The sequence below is a fragment of the Branchiostoma lanceolatum genome, chromosome 4, assembly GCF_035083965.1.
Source record: "Branchiostoma lanceolatum isolate klBraLanc5 chromosome 4, klBraLanc5.hap2, whole genome shotgun sequence".
NCBI classification, from domain to species: Eukaryota; Metazoa; Chordata; class Leptocardii; order Amphioxiformes; family Branchiostomatidae; genus Branchiostoma; species Branchiostoma lanceolatum.
The window spans coordinates 22391315-22413377 of NC_089725.1; the positions used below are offsets into that span (position 1 = coordinate 22391315).

The 22063-nt window shown below is 43.4% G+C and overlaps 1 protein-coding gene across 2 annotated transcripts in view; it reads right to left on the reverse strand.

The window, feature by feature from the left end:
- LOC136433386 (cytoplasmic dynein 1 heavy chain 1-like) overlaps positions 1-22063 on the reverse strand; it is a 42212-nt gene that overhangs the window by 17312 nt on the left and 2837 nt on the right. Inside the window, exons 7-50 of one of the 2 annotated variants that reach the window (XM_066425540.1) lie at positions 21629-21849; positions 19940-20096; positions 19689-19780; positions 19234-19450; positions 18933-19019; positions 18591-18746; positions 18259-18387; positions 17971-18105; positions 17685-17756; positions 17268-17351; positions 16815-16994; positions 16365-16514; positions 15936-16082; positions 15154-15294; positions 14703-14806; positions 14396-14468; positions 14161-14271; positions 13829-13948; positions 13334-13474; positions 13049-13147; positions 12588-12711; positions 11909-12054; positions 11470-11580; positions 10972-11181; positions 10441-10587; positions 10125-10291; positions 9653-9826; positions 9229-9394; positions 8835-9020; positions 8250-8444; positions 7708-7990; positions 7354-7487; positions 7003-7114; positions 6426-6666; positions 4675-4858; positions 4036-4248; positions 3545-3697; positions 3221-3306; positions 2838-2994; positions 2328-2549; positions 1681-1884; positions 1165-1332; positions 620-853; positions 333-365 (exon numbers count right to left, since the gene is read on the reverse strand). In XM_066425540.1, the coding sequence (XP_066281637.1) occupies positions 333-365; positions 620-853; positions 1165-1332; positions 1681-1884; positions 2328-2549; positions 2838-2994; positions 3221-3306; positions 3545-3697; positions 4036-4248; positions 4675-4858; positions 6426-6666; positions 7003-7114; positions 7354-7487; positions 7708-7990; positions 8250-8444; positions 8835-9020; positions 9229-9394; positions 9653-9826; positions 10125-10291; positions 10441-10587; positions 10972-11181; positions 11470-11580; positions 11909-12054; positions 12588-12711; positions 13049-13147; positions 13334-13474; positions 13829-13948; positions 14161-14271; positions 14396-14468; positions 14703-14806; positions 15154-15294; positions 15936-16082; positions 16365-16514; positions 16815-16994; positions 17268-17351; positions 17685-17756; positions 17971-18105; positions 18259-18387; positions 18591-18746; positions 18933-19019; positions 19234-19450; positions 19689-19780; positions 19940-20096; positions 21629-21849 (6666 nt within the window). The remainder of the gene's footprint in view (positions 1-332; positions 366-619; positions 854-1164; positions 1333-1680; positions 1885-2327; positions 2550-2837; positions 2995-3220; positions 3307-3544; positions 3698-4035; positions 4249-4674; positions 4859-6425; positions 6667-7002; positions 7115-7353; positions 7488-7707; positions 7991-8249; positions 8445-8834; positions 9021-9228; positions 9395-9652; positions 9827-10124; positions 10292-10440; positions 10588-10971; positions 11182-11469; positions 11581-11908; positions 12055-12587; positions 12712-13048; positions 13148-13333; positions 13475-13828; positions 13949-14160; positions 14272-14395; positions 14469-14702; positions 14807-15153; positions 15295-15935; positions 16083-16364; positions 16515-16814; positions 16995-17267; positions 17352-17684; positions 17757-17970; positions 18106-18258; positions 18388-18590; positions 18747-18932; positions 19020-19233; positions 19451-19688; positions 19781-19939; positions 20097-21628; positions 21850-22063) is intronic. The other variant, XM_066425541.1, reaches the window with a different exon arrangement.

A 22063-nucleotide genomic window follows, 5' to 3' on the forward strand; every position in this document is an offset into this window, starting at 1 on the left:
GATCAATCATAATGGCTGTGGCTACAGGCTAGATTAAAGTGTCTGCAGTTGAAAATGACTACAGCATAAACTAAATCCCAAAAGAAGGGAATAGTTGTGATTTCCAGCGCATAGTGAATGGCTTTACTAAACATAAGTTCCCAAGCACAAGTGCATACAGGAACAAGCTTGGATACTAGTAACCACACAAGAGTTGGAAGGCAACTCAGTGATAACCAACAAAACATGTTAGGTTTGTTGAGCACACCAGAAGCACTCAATAACAAAGCAGCTGTAAGAAAGAAGAAAGTCTGAAACAAAAACGAGGTCATAACACTTGCAAACCATTTTACCTCCAACTCATGCAGGTTGGCTGGTAAGCCCTGCTATAGAAAGAAAACAACATGTCAAAATAAACAAAGCTAAACAATATACAAGCAAACCAGGTACGAATCTCTGTACATATACATGTATAAGTGAGACGCACTATACAAGAAGCATCTGACAAATCTATCTTTCACAGATCACATCAACAGGACTAAGTCTTGTTTTGACAATACATATATCATAAGAGACCAAGGAACATAAAATCAGGAATCACTTGTTGAAGTTGTACTAACTACTTGATCAACTCTTTTACCTCCATATCAGGCAATGCGCGAAGGGCGCTGAAGAGAGTCATGGTCTTCCCACTGCCAGGAGGTCCACATAGCACCAGGGGCTTGTGCTCGGCCAGCCAGGTGTACAGCAGGGCCTCGTGGCGGACAGTGTCCAGCGTCGGCACAACCACGTCGGGGGCGGCCACCTTGTGTGTCTCCACCTCCACCTGAGGCACCTTGGCATTCCACGGCAGCCAGTCTCCTGTGATGCTCACCTGTGGTCAGATATGCACAGCATACGTCATGGCAGGCAGTGACATGGGTGTTCACAATACAGGCTTTCATAGTTCTAATCAGATACTTCAGATACATGGGAAATACACAGCTTTTGTAAAAATGATGCTTTGGCATGTAAATGATCAACAGCAACCTGCTTCCGACTAACCCTGGTACCACAAAGTCAATACTCACTCTTGTCTTGGATAAATGAGAAGATACTCAAACTTCCACCACAGTTAAGACACTTTTTGTGAGAATGATGCATTGGAAAATATACACCTCAATGATGAACAACACCCTTGCTTACCTCAAAGTCGATGATGGGAATACTTGGGTTGGGAGGCAGGGGTATGGTGGTGACTCCTCTGATGAAGGTGCCCATCTCCTCACGAACCTTCATCTTGGCATCTCCCACCAGAGACCACAGCAGCGAATGGACCAGCATCTTAGGGATGTACTTCTCCAGCTGGTCAAACTGTCAGCACAACAGCATGTCAACATGTAAACAACTATGTCTCATACTTCTTACTGGAATCTTAAAACATAAATCCAGTTGTTATTTTACAAATTAAAAGGATGCCATGAATATCTTAAGGTAGGATGAAAAAGTACAAAGAGGATAAAATTTATCGGAGCCTAACCTATCTTAAACAGTTAATTACATGTATTGTATCTTGCATCAATCATTCTTAAGTTAGCATTTCTTCAATAGCAAACCATTAGATACAGCTAAATCTCACAATGACATGAATGTCCAATTGCAACCATTAAGGCTCTTAACAATGGCAAACTAGCAGACATGCATGTAGCTTTGATGTCTTACCGACAGAGGGAAGTCTGGATGAGAGTGGTTGTACGCCAGGACACTGCGGACAGCCTCGTTCAGCATGGAGAAGAGCGAGCCCAGGGCCCTGAGACGAGTGTAGTCCATAATATGCTCCTGCTGGGCGGCGAACTCCAGGCACCTGATCACCAGCCCGTCGGACGTGAAGAACTGGGTCAGCAGGTTGGCCACGTCTCGCTGGAGCTGCTCACAGGAAATACAACGATTATTGGAGCAGATTCAAACTAATATGATGATATAAACCAGCCACTAAATATCACCTCTCGCTGGAGATGCTCACAGGAAATTCAACAATCATTGGCACAGATTCACACTAATATGATGATATAAACCATATGTCTTGACTTTGTCAGCAGGACAAGCCCTTTGTAATAGCAACAGGCTTGTTGGGCAGCCCTGGCTGTGCATGCTGAACAGTCAAACCAATAAATAAAATAAATATACACAAGCACTAAAATATCAATTGTCTATTTTGGGTGGCACTCTCTTTAATATCAGCTGCTTTGTTTTTCCCATTGGTGATAGCACGACTTGAGACCATCTGTTGAAGACATCTGAAGAAATAAATCAGACCCATTGATGGAGAGAAAAAGCTGTACGGCACACCTGTGTGAGAGTTAACATACCTGCAGGACAGGTGAGACCTCCTCCTTGTCTGCCTCCGGACCCTGACCATAGGTCCCCTCCTCTTCTCCCTCCTCCACAGGGATGTTGCGCAGGCGAGACAGGAAGTTGTCAAACACCATCTCGGTGGACAGGACGTCCTCACTGAACCACACCATGCCGCAGCGGCTCACAGTGGCCAGAGTCGCGTACTTCAGGTCTTGGACTTCAAACATGATGCGAACCTGCAGAGAAAGAGTCATGTGTGACATTATCAACGGAAAGCTGCATCTAACAAATGTTGATTCTTGACTTTTCCATTTTCAAATATCCCCCTTTACACAGGTTTAAGTCTGTCTATTTTTCTCAATTTTCAGAGTACATAAGATTATTCAGAAAAAAATATTGCATGTACATCAGAAAAAAAAAATTCCCTTTACTGCAAATCATCAGCTTACTAACCAGGAGCAAGCATAAAGAATGTTGATACTGATGCTATTTGGTGCATAATCTAACAGACTGCTGGTATTTACATTGGGTGGAATGCTGAGACGTTCTCCATTGGGCAGGGTCAGTAGCTTGTTGTCGTCGAGAACACTGTTCAGATTCTCCACCCACTCCGGGTCCACATCTCCGTCAAACACGATCCACTGTCGCTTCTGCAGCTCTCCACGGATGTTGTCAATAATCCTACAAAAAAACCCACAAACCAGGAACTTAATAAATGTTGACAAGTTGAAGCTCCACTACCAACAAATGTTTCACTTCTTGTGTGTTATTACAGATATACATCGAAAGTATGTTCTTAAGAATGCCCTCATGTTTCTTATGTTTGCTCTGCAGACGATGGCAACCAATTTGAGAAGTGCCAAGAATGACTACACGATGGTTCTTTACAGTGAAATGAGTTTCTTACTTGCGGAGGATGTGTGTGAACAGACCGTCCGTCCACTCCCTGGTGTTGGGGTCCAATGTGCCATACAGCAGGTCTTTGCTGATAGCCTGAAGGAACATAAAACACAATTTGTAATACCCACTAACGCAGCACTAAACCTGGTTTGCATCTTTCCTTTGTGTACTTTAATAAGGCAGTAAATCGCATACTTTTCAAGAAATTCATAAACTAAACACAATTTCTTTCATGTGCTCATCGGGACATCTTCCAAACTCTGACACCATGTTATGCTATTAGTCTTGAGTTGTTTATAACAAGTCATGGCATTACAGAGAGCTTTCTGACCTTAGGGTCGATGACATGTGCCACCCCTTCCACTCCCTCCAGCCTCTCCAGTGCCTTCAGCAGACACTTCCAGGCAGAGCTCTTCCCGCTTCCACTGGGTCCCACCATCATCAGGCCATGGTGCAGCTGGGAGATCTGGTACACTTGCAGGACCTGTAGACATGTTCAACAAACAACTTCATGTATTTCCTCCTGTACTTTGATAGAGATGATTCCTTGAGTCAAAATCAAGTGGTAAATCAACCATGAAGTTTCTATTGCTGCTTATGGGCCATACATCTCATTTATCAAATCATAGTCAGATACTTTCCATAGACCTTTTATTTGAAAAGCTGACCAAGAGTCAATATGATATCCAACAACACTTGAAATACAACATCACGACAAATGACTACGTTGTCATCTATGCATTCAAAGTTGTACTGTTTACAGCAGGTACGATATTAACATGTTGACTTGTGGCAACTTGACACAAACTGGAGGACTCCTACCTTCTCCACCCACATGGTGCCCATCTCCTCCCCCTCTCCGTAGACCATGTGCATCTCCTGGCACACCTTGGTGAGCTCGGTGCGGAGAGCCTTCATCTCGGCCCTGGTGTACTGTATCCCCGGGAACACGTCTGACAGCAGGCTGTGCAGCAGGGGGATGTCCTCAGCAACCAGCTTAGGCACCATGGTCTCCATCACACTCTGGATCAAGATCTACAGGCACAGAAAAACTATTGGTACAAGCCACAGGTACCAGCTTAAGCACCATGGTCTCCATCACACTCTGAATCAGGATCTACAGGCACAGAAAAGTCATTACTACAAGCTGGGCTTCAAGACACAATCAGAGGAGACCTGTAAACTTGGGATGACACTTTGGAAATCTTTTTCGTCATGTATGTTATGACAGAAATAAAGGTAACAATACTACGGAAGACATGCCCTTTCAATCGACATGTATATATACAGCAGTAAGTTAAAATGAAAGACTTAAGGCAAACTACACAATCAAAGTTCTCAGTGTCTTTCGAAATGTTACATGAGCACTGAGCAGTGTTCCATTACATCTCATCTGTCATTCATGATTCTTGAGTTATCAGACCTACAATGTCTAGCGCACTTAAACAGTATGACTCTCACCTCCTGTTCAGGCAGGTTCTCAGCAATGGCTCCTTCATCCACGGCTTCTCCCTGCTCCTTCTTCAGTTCCTTGATGTGTTGGATGCGGTCACGCTTGACGTTCCCGGCGCTCACCAGCACGCTCTTCAGCGCACGCAGGCCAAAGTCGTAGTGGGACTGGTTTGACAGCTGCTCGTCACATAGCCTAAAGGGAAGTCGAAAACATAAATCAATTTCAGTCTAACCATCAATGTATGATGCCCACAATAAACTTGAACCATGGATCAAAACATCACAAGCTACAAGTTTAAGTGTTGTCATACTTAACACATGAATAACAAAACATTCAGTCACAGTTTGCTATTGCAATGACCTGTGAAAAGTGTTATCAAAAAGCAACACTAGCAGTTGAATCTGCAGGGTGCGAAATACTTTTTTGAGCCAGGTTGCACGGTGTGCAACCTAGGTAGAAAGCTAGGTTGCCCGTCAGAATTTCAGGTTGCCCCACCTAAAATTCACTGTTTTCTTGAAATTATATTTTGTAAGTACATAGTATTACATAGCCTTTAACAATATAACTGGTGCTTAAATGTGTTTTTGTTTCAATGATATACAATGTAAATAAAACACCACAACCCACAACAAACAAACTTATACAATTCATGTGTAACACGGCTATTTTTTTAGTACAAATAAATCCTTTTTTCAACACCCATAGACTTTTTGCTTTTTCTGCTTTAGCAAGAGTTACACTGCAATAGTTACACTGCAAAAGGACTTGTACCTGTGCATTATTCTCATCCCTCACATAAAAGTTGCTACTGGGTCTATTTTCAAAATCTAATAAAAGTACCCCATGAATAAAATTACCTATATTTTTTATTGAAAAATTCACAGGTGAGTTATTAATGATATACATGTATGATAATCATAAAATAAATACAAAAGTCTATGTCATTGTCCAGTTTATATCTCACTGTCACAACATTGTTTATTCTTTAATCATTGTTGCAAAGTAAAGAATTTTTAAATCCCAGCTTATTATTGGTAAAGTGGCTCCATCTCCACTTCTGTAATTTTAATTTTGCCCCCCAAAAATCACTAGCAACATTTCGCCCATAGAAATACACAGCAACACAAACACTGCCCTCTACCAGTAGTGGCCGGTACTGCAGATTACACGTCATTACTCTCGCGCAATCACGCGATATTCAGCGAGAGTCGATGAATTCAACATGGCGGCCAAGAGCCGAGCGCTAAGCCGCGCTCTCTTTCCGACGAATTTTGCGTTCCAGGCACAATAAAACAGGTTGACTATGGATGCAAACGAGTGAAAAAGTATCGGTAACTTTATTAACTTGTTTAGTTGGGGGTCGATTTATATGTTTGGTTTGAAAATTTACGAGACTGCAAGCGAGTGTGTGCACACCACACGGGTGTGTGAGCTTCCTTGGTCCAATTATTTTCTACTTCGTCCAAGTAATTGCCGCAAAATCGATTTCTCCGGCCCAAAATTTAGGTAGCGCACTGCGCAACCTGGGTTAAGAGATAAGTTGCGCCAACCAAAATATTGTTGCGCTGCGCAAGTGCGCAACCGGGTATTTCGCACCCTGATCTGGTATTTCATTGGCTTCATACGCTGCCCACCTCAAGCACATTTAACGAAAACAAGCCAATGATCCTATCAATACTACTTAAAGCATTTGTTCTCACAAACTAAGGGAACTTCATTTACCTTACGGTGATCGGTACTGTTAAAGAAATAGACTTACTTGAAGAATGGCACGATCTTGTTGGCCAGTTTCTCTGCCGTGCGGAAGCCCTGTGAGTACAGCATGACCTGAGCGATCAGCTGTCGGTCTGGCTTGGTCATGGCCAGGCTGCGGAACAGCTTCTTCAGGTTGTCGGGCAGGTTGGAGCGCCCGGCGTAGCCAGGGTTCATGGTGATGAAGATGGCCATGTCAGGGTTCACCTTCACCTGCTTCCCAATCAGCTCCACAGAGATCTGGGAGTCTGCAACAGAAAATACACACATTTACAACATAGGGATTGCCAGTAATGTTCAAATGTATACAACAGTATGACAAACTTGAAGAACGAAAGACTGTCAAGTCAAAATCCATTTTAAGGATAGGTATGTGAGAAAGCGAGCTTAGATTGGGAAACAAAGAAGAGACACATGAGCACAGATTCTACAGATACATTTGCCTGTTTGTTTGTGAGTGAAAGTGATATGATAGGACCACATTAACTGTTATGGAACAAAGTGAGTTTTGCCAAAGCAACAAGAGTACAGATTCTTTAGATGTGTTAGCCTGTTTGGTTGTAAGTGAAGGTGACATGATCGACCTTGTGTTGATTCCTTCAGTGTTAACTGAATAGACTGGATCTGCTGCGAGACGGCTGACAGCATTCTCTCCTCCAGTCGGTTGAATTCATCAAAGCAGCCCCAGGCACCCACCTACAGTCAACAGTACAAAATCTTACAACCGTTTCCTTTCAGGACTTTTGGTCATCATCTTTAATTTTTTTAAAGAGCTCATACTTGACATTAAAATCAAGAAGGTAATCTTTCACAAAATATTAGTGAGCACTGTTGATACATACAGGCATGGGTCACATACTGCAGTTCAAGTGTAATGACTTTGTGTTTTACAGATTTGTAACTAATGGTACAAGGAAACAACTTGATAGGCTTACCTGACACAGACCGACAAAGATGCGTCCCATGGCCTGGAAGTCAAAGGTCTCGTCACAGTTGAAGACCAGCACAAAGCGACCTAGCTGGTGACCCAGAGCCTTCACAGACTCTGTCTTCCCAGTTCCTGCCGGACCTGTTCCACACAAAACAATAAGATGTAACATCAACTATCGTCAAACGATGGCAAATACTATGTCTGCGATGGCTGATTGTCTCTTAAGGACTTAGGCCTGTATTCATCTAACACCAAAATGAAAGAGTTGAAGAGGAATTTCACCTTACAAGTTTGTGCCATGAAATTTTACATCTGTTTTTCTCCTTGACAAAAGGATTTGATAAGCAGCTTGACTGACCGAAAGGAGATCCTCCCAGGCGTCCCTCCAGAGCCTGTGTCATGGTCAGGTACAGCCTGTCTGTCAGCGGGGTCTGCACCAACTTGTCCTGCACTCCCAGGTACTCAAAGCCGTAGTTGAACTTGGCGTTGGCCATGTGGATGGAGAGTTGCTGAAGCACGTCCGTGTTGCGGGGGTTGTAGTAGAAGCGCATCTGGCACAGCCAGTTGAAGCTGAGGGGCGAGTTGACCTTGTCCTTCACCAGGGCACGAGTCACGTCACGCTGGTGCACCAACTCTGTGATCTATGTACAATTGGAGGGATATACTTCAGTCAAAATTTTGGAGCATGTTGTGATGCCTATTTTGTGGACTTTTCATGTCATAGGACTCAAACCTTGTCTTGCAAAACTGTCCTCAGAACAATCTTACAACACTTACAAGAGTGCACAATTCCATCATAAATATTAAAGCTTCTGGTCCAGCAAAAGGTAAAAACAGACTTTCCATCCCATCCTATATGGTAAGTGGATATACTCAGTGTGAATGTGTAGGTATAATTACGAGGTGTTCCAACTTCTTCCTTCTCACAGGTGGCTGTTCCTGCAGAACAGAGTCGGCCAGGACGTTCAGCGTGGACTCCACGGACTCCAACATGGCCAACATGGGCTTCAGGTCGCTGCCTCCGTTGATGGTTGTCAGAGCCTTCTCCACTCCCTCTGACCAGGAGACTTGGGCAGATAGGACCACCAGCTGGGCCTGTGGCGGAACAGATACGTGTTAGCAATGATTAAGGGTATGAATCCATTGGTCAAAGTTTCAATGGACATGCTATCTGCACTGTAGCCTCTCAAGCACGTTAGAGGGGAAGGGCTAGCAACCTTGCCTTACAGAAAAAGTATACCCTGCTCCTAAAACAGCAAGGAAACTTGCTGCCCTGTGTGCCATTAGACACTACAAGGGTCTGAACTAACAAACAAACGAACTACATCCTCTGAAAAAATAACACTTTTTATGACCTTAAGCATTACAGAGGTTGACTCAAATCAAAATCCAACTCTTCTGTGACATTTATGCACTATATCAGAACTCAACAAGTCATGATGAAAATGAATCAACTATCACACAGCTATGATTGTGCTTCCTGACCTGATACTTGTCCACCCACTGCATGTACTTGGCTGGGTCCACGGCACCCTCTCCCAGGGACTTCAGCTCAGTGACGGACTGGGACAGCAGACGGGCCAGGGTCACCCTCATCTCCTGCTCCACCAGCGTCAACCATTCGTTGATCTTAGGGTTCTCCTTGATGGACACTGGAGCACTGAACATCACCTGGGAAATGGAAAATAAAACAATTGTTTTAGAAAATGAAACATTTACTGTTTTATTCTATCAGGATTTTTCTTGCTTCCTTGTGTTTCTCTGAAGACAATGTGTGACACAATATTCCAATCACTGTATAGCAAGAAGCTGGTGTGTTACGCCTAATGGCGGTTGTACCAGCTATATAGATATAGATACAGAAGAACAGAACACTTACTTCCTCCCCTTCCTTGGAGGACAGCCCCTTGACAATCGTTGCATCCTCGTTCAGGACGATGGAGTTCACACCAGCAAACATCTTCTTGAAGTGCTTCTGCAGCCGCGGCACGTTCTTGCTGTTCCCGATGATCTCCAACAGGTCCTCATCACCAACAAAGTAGAATCTGAGAACAAAAATGAAATATTCATTCCTTAAGGAAAGCACAATTCATTGTTCACATTCTGTCTTGTGAAGCCATGGCTATTCCCCCCCCCCCACCTTGAGGAGATTATGAATAAATCATTATTACAGTCAAAATGTTACTCATTAGAAGCACTTGGGGTACATGTGTGGAGGTTTTTACTTTAAATTACAAATTTACAAGCCTCTATGATTTAGATAAACCCATTTAGATGCATGTAAAACAAACTGATGATTCTACCTTGGGAAGGAGGAGCGTTCCCTCTCCAGGTACTCTCCCAGGGCCTTCTGGATCTTGCCCAGGAGGTCGGCCAGTCTCTCCAGCAGGCGCTGCACACCGGGGATGTTCAGGATGTCCAGCACCAGGGGGGCCTTGGCAACCTTCTTCATCAGGCCCAGGAACTCTGTGCTGATGCTACATGCAGACAGGAGAGAGGTTATCAAGTCAGAATGTGTGCAGATCCTTTTGGTTCATTTCACTGCCCTTCAGCTCTTTGTGGTGTTAATCTTCTGGAGCTTAACCAAATACATTACTCATAAACACCCACAACTATTTTTGCTCCCAGGAAATGACTATGGTCTATAAATGAGATAAAGCCTTAGCTTGACGCTTTACTCAGGATCATATCTGGTCTAATGAGATACTGAAGAGCAAACCCTTATCTTGATGTTTTAAACAGGATCCCCTTCCCCAACTCAGAATATCTCTTTACCCCTGGAAGCGCTGTGTCTCCACAGGCAGCAGGTGCTTGATGTCTGCGCTGCCAGCAAAGATGCCCTCCAGGTACACCCAGCGGCGCTGCACATCGATCCACACATCGAACAGCGCGTTGATGCGGTTCAGCTTGTCCTCCCAGGACAGAGCATCCTCCTCAAACACCTGGACAAGGACAAGATCAGTTCCCTCTTTTGTGATCATCTTTCCCATGACACGTAGGTAAAAATTGAGTTTACAAAAAGTTAACAATTACTCTGAATAACCACTTTTCACATCTTAAAATCTTGATCATACATGACAAAACAAAATACCTTGTAGTAGGGAGAGAGCTTCATGGCAGCCACACTGTTGATGTGCTCTTTGACCTTGTTGAAGAGGTCGTCCCAGCCACGGATCAGCCTGCACTTGTTCTGGTAATTCACCAGGTCCAGCTCATAGGTCTGCCAGGCCTCACGCACCTGCAGAAAGCCAGATAAAAAAAAAACAACTTGTCAAACATTCCGATGGACGAGTTATAAAACCAAGCATAGTGTGCTGATTTCCAAATGAGAAGGCATTATGTTCAATGTCAGAAAATTCAATGATATCTAAAGATGAATATTCCTACAACTATAAAAGCTTGTAGCAGAGAAAAGACACTGCAGTGTTCAGAAAAACCTACTCTTTCATGTACGCTTTTACTGTACAATACTAAATATAAACAAAATATACGTGTAGGCTTCTCAATGTGCTACCAATGGATCTCTAAAAATGATTTCCATAACTTCTTTGTATAAAACCCCAGCATGAAGCCTATAATAATGGCCACATGTGTCCTATAGCCAGACTGTCATCCTTCCCACCTGCTTGAGGAACTCCTCCAGCGCCATCTCGCCCTGGGCCACCAGGATCACGTCCTTGACGATGCCCTCGTTCTTCTGCAGGTCCACGTCCCAGATGTGCCCCAGGGTCAGCTCCGACAGGACCCACTTCACGCGCAGCCTCTTCATAAGCTGCTTCCAGTGGCGCTCCTTCAGCGCGTCAGACTTCAGCTCAACAACAAGCATGTTGATCTACGGGGGACAAGACACAACAGAAAGCAGGTTCATCAAATGGCTCAGACATTTTGTACACAGTATGACAGGTTCAACTACTTTCTATATCCTATCATCAAGTGCAGACACATTCTTGCCACAGACTTACTGACTACATTCATTTTATTCAATGATATCTATCTAACATAACTCAATGATAATCTATTTCTGCACCTAATGTGATCATTACAAGTAATGCAGAAGTGCCTTTCCCATATCTATGCAGTGAACATTGTAACACTGTTACAGTAGTGTGTTTGTGTTTACCTTCTGGTAGCTCTTGACGACGCGGGACACGTAGTCGTAGGAGCTGTACTGTCGCAGGCGTGACGGCATGTTCTTCAGCTGGGTCTGAAGGTTGTCAAGTGACTGCCGCAGCTGCAGAAATGACAGTCAAAAGAATTCAGCAAAATTGCAAGTAACTTTCACTTGTCTCAGCTCTTTGATGCACCTAGAAAATCATTACAATTGACCACACCAATACAGACATGTGTGGAGTTACCTTATGTGTGGAATGGAGAATGATGCCAGTACACATGTTTTCCACAGTTTGGGAGTACAAAGCTTGTAGATGAAAAGAATGCTGTTCGATGAGATATACACACCCTCAATTATGTCAATGGATGCAATAAGTGTGGTCAACAATCAGCTGTATAGTTTAATCCACCTGATTGCACGACTACATTGTGAATAGGGTTCTACCCACCTTCCTGGGCTGCACAGACAGCCAGGTGGTCTCCTTCAGCTGGTCGATCTGCTCCCAGACCTTGGACAGCTCCGACCACACCCCCTTCAGGTCCTGCAGTTCCTCCAGCGCAACCGTGACACGCTCCTCAGAGGCACTCAGCATTCCTGACACAAAGGGCAAAAAAACACAATGTCATTATAAACAGGCATGCAAATAACTTGTCAACACACAAAATGAGCAATCATGAGCTGACAAGATTTGCAATTCTCTTTCTTCCTTCCTGATCTTCAGTCCAAAGATTATGGCTAGGTCAGAAGACAGATCCTAAGTTTGATATACATGTAGTGGAGGGACAGTTTACCTCAGTTCAACTACCATCCAATTCACTGTCCCGAGGGTGTCATAGTCATAGAAAGCAACGCCTCTTTGCATGGCTGGGGGGAATTTGCGCACGGCACAAGCACAGTGCATTTACTGTGCAATCCTTAATCTGATGATAACTCTAAGCAATAAGAGGTGGCTGAGCATGATAGGAGTTTCATAATCACATCCTTTCCCATTTTACAAGAGAATAATGATTCCATGTAAGTATGGACAGACTGCAAAATCACCAAGTCATGACCTTTGGACTCTCTCTTTTACAGGTAAGGACAATTTGAATTTGCAATTTAGCATAAATTATTTGAGAAAAATTTACCTGGATCCTGCAGCTCCAGAGCTTCCTTGGCACGAGCCAGGTTGTCTCTGTCCTCCTTCAGACGGCTGAACTTCCCTTCAAAGATTGCCAGAGCATTGAGCGCTTTGTCGGGACGCTGTCCACCCTGTAGAGGTATACATATTGGTTAAGGTCTAAAAATTTGAACAATACATGTACTCACTTTCAGTGCTGTGCCATTTGTATGTAGGTATATTACTGTTAAAGCCAGTACTTTCAGTTATGTTGAATAAAATGATTGAAGAAACGTTGCAAATGTGTGATTTTTCCAGCATGATGTGGGCACTGGTAGACTTTTTTCATCCTCCAATAAAGCAGAAGTTAGAAAAAGGGTAGATGTTGAAAATTTAACTACATACTAAATGTATTAAGGGTGAGTCTATTCACTGCGATATTGAAGTCAGAGGCGTAAATGATGAAATGGAAATACGCATTGTACTTACTTCCACAGGTTTGTTCTTCTCCCAGTCCGTCAGCATCTCTGTGCTGCGAGTCTCCACACTGTGATCTTCCTCCACAATCTTCATCTGCAGGCTCGCAATCTACACATCATCAAGAGTACAGTTTTCCAATTACTACAGGTAATAGACTATCATGCAAAGCAATCTAACAGGTAAACAATGGACGTATATTATTCCATTTTATTCCAAGTTTTATTCCATAAATGATACTGTTGGTTACGTCCTTTGCTAGCACACTGAACAGGACAATGGTACAACAATGTGTACCTGTGTCTGGATGGCAGAGTCCTTCCTCTTCATGATCTCAGTGAAGGCTCCCCACTCTCCCAGGATGTTGTCCACATATAGCCAGGAGGAGGGGAACTGGAACCGCTGTTTCTCCAGGATTCTCTGTCCATTCTGGTAAACCTAGTCCACAAACAACCAAAAATAATAATTCATTCCACTAGTCAGGTAGAATTCAACATCTTGCCAAACTTGCAAAGTACATATTGTATATATATATATATAACCTACAACATAAATCATAATCACACAGAATGACAGAATAATTAATGTACACTCGATCATCTTAAATAAATGGTGGTTTAAAGAGTATATTGTGTAACCCCATGCTATTCTTAACACTATATAATAGTCAAATTTTTAAAATGTTATGATGTTGAATGTTACAAGTTGCTGTGCATGAGAATTACAATGCAATTCAGGCTGTTTTAGTAGCCTGCAATGTTGTATAGCAAATAAAGTTCAAAGAATACTTACGTCGACCTGTTTCTCCCAGTTGCGGACCTTCCGCTTCAGTGACTGGACATAAGTGATGAAGCTGACAGCATCTGAAGTGCTGGCTGTTTCCACAGAGTGCTGCTCCAACTCTGTCCGGCTCTGGTTAACAACATCAGAGTGTTACAAAGGACATCTCATAATCCTATAGCACACTATCAGTAACAGCAGCACACCTATAGCTATTGTGTCTCAAACTACATGATTTAACAAATGCAACATTCTTTATCTGAACTGAAAAGCTCAATGAAATATGCAAGTTAGTTGTCTGGCTTGATGATGGGTAGTTTTGAAATTTCAGAATGTCTTCTCACCTTGGACACAGTGTCATAGAACTCCACCATGGACTCCCCCAGCATGCTCCCAAACTTGCCCAGGATTTCCTTGTGCCAAGAGTCGTACTTCAGGTTCACCTTGGACTGGACCTGAAATAGACACGAAGATCACTTAAAGGCAAAGTTCCCAGACAGGACAAACTCTCTTTAAACACGGTATCATTATAATTCACAAGGCAACTCAAATTACAAATTGGCTTTTAAAAAGTCTTACCTTGCCAAACTCGACCACTATTGGTCCAAATTCCTTCCGCACCTCAGCCGTGTCAAAGGTCGCCCGAGACTGCCTAAAGAAACAACAACCAGGTCGTGTTATTTAAGGTTAGTCATTTTGTTGTCAGTGAAAGCTTGTCAGGACCCTGGCCAGCAACAGTAGACCTATATTACTTTATTCTAAACTAAAACAACTCCATTTTCAATGTATTTCACTAGCATATAAATACATTCTTCCCATGCTAATCTGTTTCTGTAAACATTTGAGAAAGTGCATCTATGGCAGAAACACAACAGCTGTAACTTACTTGACTTCAACGATGACATTGACCCAGCGCTGTATGCCCTCCCCAATACGGTTGTAGACCTGGTCAGGAGTCAGGTCCCACAGAGCCTGGTACTGCAGCCAGGACTGGGGACAGAATCACACGTCGTAAGTTACTACTTTCATTTTCAGAGTTGGACCAACTTATCAGAAGCCTGGGACTACTATTACAATCATGGAGCTCTCTGTAACACATTCCTCAAAACCTTGGTACTAGAAAAATACTGTAATTCTTGTTTCTTTCACTGTAACTTTATATGCACTGTTTTCACAGTCACCTCAGTACTGTGAACTTATCATCACCGGGAAAAAACTGTTGTTATTATTTATGAACCTTCACACATCTGTTCTGTAAATAGCAATCATTGCAATAGCAATCATTTCACTATACCTACCACTAACAATAACACTACATTTAAATTCAGTTCACTTACAGCTACATAGGCATTCGTCTTGACCACAACATCCTGAATGGCTTGGAAAGCCACGTCCATAGCATGTTGACCGTCAGGCAGTTTGGTCAGCAAGTTACGGTAGGTAGTCTCTCTCTCAGACTCACCACGTTCCAGCCCAACCTGCAACCAATGGACACATGGATCACATACGCATGTTGCACAAGGAAAAGCTTTACCAACAACTAAAAGGAAAGACTTAGTATTCCCTTCTCTCCTCCGAGCAGACTTTTAGCTAGCAGGGGGTCCAAGGGTCTTTTGGAGTCCCTACACTAATACAAAACAAGGAAATTAGACCCCTAAATTTTGCAGTTGACCCCTAGAGGACGGCCGGTTATCCTGGTAATTACATAGTATTTTTTACACATTCACATGTGTTCCCCCACACCCCCACCCACCCCACATACACAGCCCATTGAATTTTTTCCTCATGCAAGATAGTGGGAAAGCATGTAAACTGATTAAAATGCAAGGTAAGAAGGTAATTCTTAATTGATAGAGCACACCGGGAACTCTAGTTTTGACACCCCCCAAAAAAAAAATTTTGGGACTGTCCATAAATCCAGGCTAAAAGCGTGCCTCGAACTCTGTATAGCTGTGATGCTACTTTTAATCACATTGATTTCATCTTTTAAACTTACTAGGAACTGCCAGAGTCCATCCCCAGTGGGAGGTAATGTAACAACCTAGTCCATGATAATAGCCTAAGGCTAGTTGGGCAGCCATTGGCGGAACAAGTCAGTGGAAGGAAAGGGGGTACCCACCTGGTAGCGAGAGCTCTGTATGCGTGGCAGGGTGGTGATGACCTGCTCCCAGTCGTGCAGCTGCTCAAACAGCCGCATCCGCACGTTCTCCAGGGGAGGCTCCAGGTAGATCACCTGGTTCATCAGACGCAGCTCGTACCGCAAGGTCTGGGGAGGAAACACACGAAACTTAGGCAATAGGAAACCAATACATGTTCTCATCATGTGCAATGATAGAGTTAATCCAGTTTTGTCTCATACTATTACTATGTTTGTAACAAGATAGTGGCGTGACATTTTGATGAAGCTAGGAATTTGGCATTTGATGATAAATCTAAGATAACTACTACAAAGGCAATATAACATAGCAAACAGGATATGAAAGTTCAACACAAGAACAGCTGTCCACTTCAACTTTCAAGGAAGTTCAAGGAAAGACCAACTAAGCACCGTTAGTTTGGGGTCTCCCCCGGGTTTGTGAGCAGGAGCGACGTCGTTGTCCATGTCTTGGTTCGCCTGGTCGTCGTCTCCCTCCTTCAGCAGCACCTCCGTCCACGCTTTCAGTCCTGCCTGCAGACGGGTCGCCAGCTTCTTCTCCACCTAACAGGGCAGATAAAAACATGCTAAAGTTTCACATCCCAGAGACCCGCTGTCCTGTTGAAGGTAATGAGAGATCTATCCTGACTTCTTGCAGCCGGCTCAATGGTAATCGCCCCCTTGGAGGGGGTCATTAACTCCTGCCAGCGAGAGATTGTGTAAACACAGGCTAACGAGAGATCTATGTCATATAGCTGATGTTAACACTGTTACAGTGACATAAAACTTGCAATGGGTGTTTATTCTTTTGATGAGCCAAGAAATCACGACATCTAACTCTGAGGATCTCTGATAGTGGCATACCTCCTGGTCTAGCTTGGCCACCCATTGTGGCAGGTTGGAGTATGCATGCAGGTTGAGGTCATCCACAGACTTCTGCACGTGATCCAGGATCTCCTTGAAGGTCTCCTCTTTATAGTTGCAGGTCTCCAGGGCCCTGACCTCTGTGTCAATCTTCTCCTCAATCAGCAGCAGGTCATCCACCTGTAACGGACATTCAAACAGTTACCTACTAGCACCCATAATCCAGAAGTGAAAATCAAGGTATGAATTTACTTCCGGAGGCTGTAAAGGGTATGTGCAGGCGAGCCATCTAGTGACACCACGCTATGTTGCACCAAGGGTGCATCGAAGGACAGCCATGTGATGATTGGTTCACTCACAGCATAGGGGATGAAGAGTTTTGACAACAAAGTCCAGCGTGCACTTTTGATTACATTTGAACTTCGTCAAACAAACACTGTTGATGTGCCTTACCTTCTCTTGGAACTGGAACACTGCTTCAGCAAGGCGCTGGACATATGGGTCCAGCTTGTAGGACTCCCACACCAGATTCATTCCCTACAAGTAATAGTAGACACATAACATCAAGTATTGTCACTAAGTACCTTTTACAGCTACGATCTAGATACAGATGGTTGAGATTAGATACTTCCATCCATTCTCACTATTCAAACCAGAAAACAAACCTATCAAAACTATTTTGTGTTCACACTCAGTGACTCATTGATTATCAGATACTGCACAAGATAATTCCAACATACTGATGGAGAACTAGGTCAAGTGTATCCATTTAGCATCTTTGTGAGTCAAGGAGAAAGAACCTGTGCTTCCAGGAATTTGACCTTGGTACATGTATTTGCTACCTAAAATGTTCATTAGCTAAAGACTTACCTCAGCCAGCAAGGCCTGCACATCCTTTCTCAAACCAGCCACCAGAAGCATGATCTGGGGTCTCTCTTCCACCTGCAGAGATGGGCAGATTATCAGTACATCACACAGCAGTGGGAAAACTTACAGGTTACTTTGACTAATTTTGGTTTATTGGAACTAGATGTCACATTACGAAACCATAAGGTAACACAGAGATATCATTTACTGTACAAGTTGATAACATAGTATCCCTCTATTATGCAAGGACAAGTGACAAAACTTGGGCACACTATTCTGAGGGACTCACCTTTTCACAGGTCCTCTCATAGGTGCGCACACTTTCAATGAGGGAGATGGCAAAGGGATACAGCTGGTTGGCCTGGTGAGCCTTGTTGACAATGGCCAGGGGGACACGGTAGCCCAACCACTTCAGATTCCGCACCTACATCAAAATGTGCATTGGTCACAACTCCTATCTGCAATAACTTCTTCTACAGCCTTGCACAGCATTGCTTCACTCAGCAATAAGATCAATTATCTGGTACTGTGCTAATGTTAAGAATGAGATTGTGCCTCAAAATAATTAAACAAGTACCTCCTTGGAGAGAGTGATGATCTCCTTGGAGAAGTTGACCCGAAGCTTCAAGACGTTCCTCCCACCCTTGGCCCTTTCACTGGTGATCTGGAAGATCCGGCCAGACACTCCCAACTGGCGCTGCTGAACCTACACAGCAAAACATGTCATACTGTCTTATCAAGTCATTTCTCTCCTGTACTACATATCTAACTCAACCCAAGGTGAGAGGTTCAGCCTGCTTTGGACATAACCTATAGAGTAGCTGTCTTCATGCTGCTCTTGCACAATTTGACACAAGATTTGCAATGGTTAATTCTGGGAGTTCTTACAGCTTAATGACACTGCCTCACCTTTCGCGACCATTCATCAAACAGTTCCTGTGTGTTGAGCTTGGCACGGAAACTGTCGCCATCAGCCTTCAGCTTCTGCCCCTCCACGTGGACCTCCCAACCCTTGCCCAGGACATCCTCCACACGACGCATGTAGGCACTCAGCTGACGCTCAATCTGAAACCATGCCAGCCGTCAACAACGTGTTAGAACAAGTACATCCTGATTACATGAGCTAGACAAGGACAGGGCAAGAAAGCAAAGCTATTCTTTTCACAAAATAAACAAAGATGCATGTACAACAAAGTCTTCATCTTGGAGACTAAAGTGTTTTTCGTTATGAAGTATGAAGGCTGAATCTACCTGACGAGCCCAGATGATGGAGCCTGATACAGGAGGCAAGTCTCGCACCTTACTCATCCTGCAGGCCTTACTGTGGGGGTACTGGACCTACAACATAAAAAAACAAACATAAAAAAGATATTTTCATCATGGTACATTTGTTTCCAAAGTATCGATACTGTAACACAAAGGCTCACTTATTACAGGTTTAAATTGTACAATAGAAACAACAGTCATCCCTAGATTCAATCAATCTTCCAACAATGCACAAGGTTTCCACTGGAAATGAAGACATCTAAGGCTCTTCCCAGCAAAACCTTACCTTGAACTTATCGTGAAGTGATTCGATGTCGTCCTTCACACGTTGGATGAGCTGCGTCTGGTACTCGCGGATGGCTCCACGGATGTGGGGACGCACGAACAGGGCGTTGAAGCGAGAGAAGATGCGGAACATCTCGTTGGCATTCTTCGCAGTGCCCAACTGGTCTCTCAGACGTGCAGTGATGCGGGTCTCCACACGATCGATTCGCTCATCATACCTACACGACATGATAGAGAATGACACATGAGCTGCTACATCACCGTAATTCATTACTCTATCTGTACCTGCTCTTAAACTTTTATCTTTTTAGTTTGAAAGCCAGTCAAGAAACTTAACTAAATGCTGTTCAAGCACTTCCCAACTATTGTACAAAATGTAACTTAAATAATGACACTAAGAAACATGAAATAAGCATGCAACGAACCATGTTACATGGTAAGGTTGAAGACAATTACCTTTTGATAGCAGCCTCCCATGCCTCTGTTCCTTCCTTAGACACATCCAGCCCATCCACCTCCTTCACATTCTCATAGGCCAGGTTCACCTCCTGTGGGAAAACAAGAAAGTTCAGGGTGATCTGACATCAACATGCGATATTTCAATCATGAGTCTGAAGTATTGGCAGCAATTAACATAATGCTTACATCAAGCACATGCACATGTATCAAAGGCAAAACAACAGAACTGTCACAAAGATTTTTATCACCTCAATAGCATTGGCATCTGCTGCGTCCAGAAGGAACTCGGTCGTCTTGACTGGACTGGAGGCATCTCCCTCAGGACTGGTAGGGGTTGTAGCCTGGACTGCAGGCCTCAAGACGCGCAGAATCACACCCCGCAACTGCTCATGTTGCCGACGGAACCTGGAAGAAGAGAATGTCAGCAAATCAAGGATTTCACCTAAAAAATTCAAAATAAACTTTAATTGCAACATGCCATGTCATCTAACTTACAAGGCAGTGTTAGAAATACTTTTTTTCAGTGTTCTGCAATATTGCAGAATGTCAAAATTTTGTTCTGCAATTTGAAAATATTTTCTGCAAAAACACAAGCCTCCATACTACAACCTTCTCAACTTGATAATTATGCCTATTTATATTTACATCATATCTAGATTTGCAACATTACTGTAATTCTTTAGTCTCTCACTCTATCTTAAATTTTTATAAGCAAAATTTGAAACAGGAATAACATACATGTGTGTGTAAAATCAAGGTCTATATAACCTCAGTCCTTGGTAAAATATTCAAATGAATAGCAAAAATTGCAACAGCAAAATCGTATTTATTCAACATCAATCAAATAAACTACTTGTTTATTGAATTTTAAAAAAAATCAAGAACCTGCCTGATTGTGAGGAATACGTGTTGATGCAAAATGAGATTGCGCGACCTGTGACAAAAATCACAGCCATGGCTCACGGAAAAATATGAAGAGATTTTTAAAAATCCAAAATAATAAAACTTCACGCAAACCTTGGCCTCTGAGTAATTTATTTTACAAATCTGAAAAATCGCTATCGGTTTTAAACATCGGACAGTCGGGCAGGCAATCTTTTTTTTTTTTTTTTTTTTCACGTGGGCGCCCCCCTCCCCACTGTCTCGGCACAGGAGAAAATGTTCCGCCTTCTCCTTGCTCACAAGGCGGTGCTCTAGATCTATCCGAGTAGTTCTCAACTTCATCGATGCCATTTGGGTTTGAAGGACCACGGACTAATGTAGTAGCCACAATTTCGTTACTGCTTTCGTCACGTCCATGAACCGAGTTCGGACTCTGAAGAAGTCGCATGCTTGCTGCAACATGTTTACTAGAAACATCCGGGAATTGTTTTCCCGACTTTTGACGATCCCGCGGCCGCGGAGATTAGCGAACTAAGGACGGAAATGCACGAATTTGACATTTTCTCCTGTGATTCGTCACCGAAGTCATCACGGAAAGTGTCGGAAATCCCCGGAAAAACTCGAACCTCAGAGGTAGTCGGCACGCACCGAAACGCCGTCAGGCTCGCTCGGCGCTGGTTTCAGTTTATCTGCAGCGCCGCTAGCAGCTAGCTAAATCTATATTATAACCACTTACCTCATTGGCTAAATTTAAAACCATTGAGTCCTGCGCCTGATTTTTTTATTCTGCAAAATTGCCGGTTGTTTAATTTTTCTTCTGCAATCTTGAAAATCTTTCTGCAATTTGCAGATTGCAGACGGGTATTTCGAACGCTGCAAGGGTATTGTTTTCTAATACTGACAAGTAAAATAAAGAAGCTGTCTTCAACTGTACTTGTAGTATACCATTTCTCCTCTAGTCTATCCATCCACCCCCAACCATTCATCCAACCAGACAGCAATCCATCCGGTACTGTCAATATTTGATAATGACAGTAGTATCTTAGAGCACTAACCTCCTCATCTGGTCCAGCCTCATCTGCAGTCTCTTGTGAGCAGGGTTGATTCGCCACACCATCTTCAGACTCTCGTCACGCTTCTTCTTCACCAGGTCCCGCAGGAGTCCCTGCAGCTTCTCGTACTCATCGTCCCACGACCCAAACACGTCAAAGCACGCCCCCATCACCTTCTCAAACTCGTCATGCGTGATGTGCATCAGGCGCCGTGTTCCCAGAACCTTCACAATACAACATCAAACATCACTATCTACTAGTGTAAAATAAAAGTGATAACACCGTTGACAGCATTGTCCTTAAACATGGCAGCAACAGACAGGAAAGAAGTGTTTTAAAGTCCCATGCTGACAGTGAATTGAAGACCTTCTTCAAACTTTACCTTCAGGAATGAAATCAACCTCCTTGATATTCTTTTATCTGCAGTATGCTTCAGTT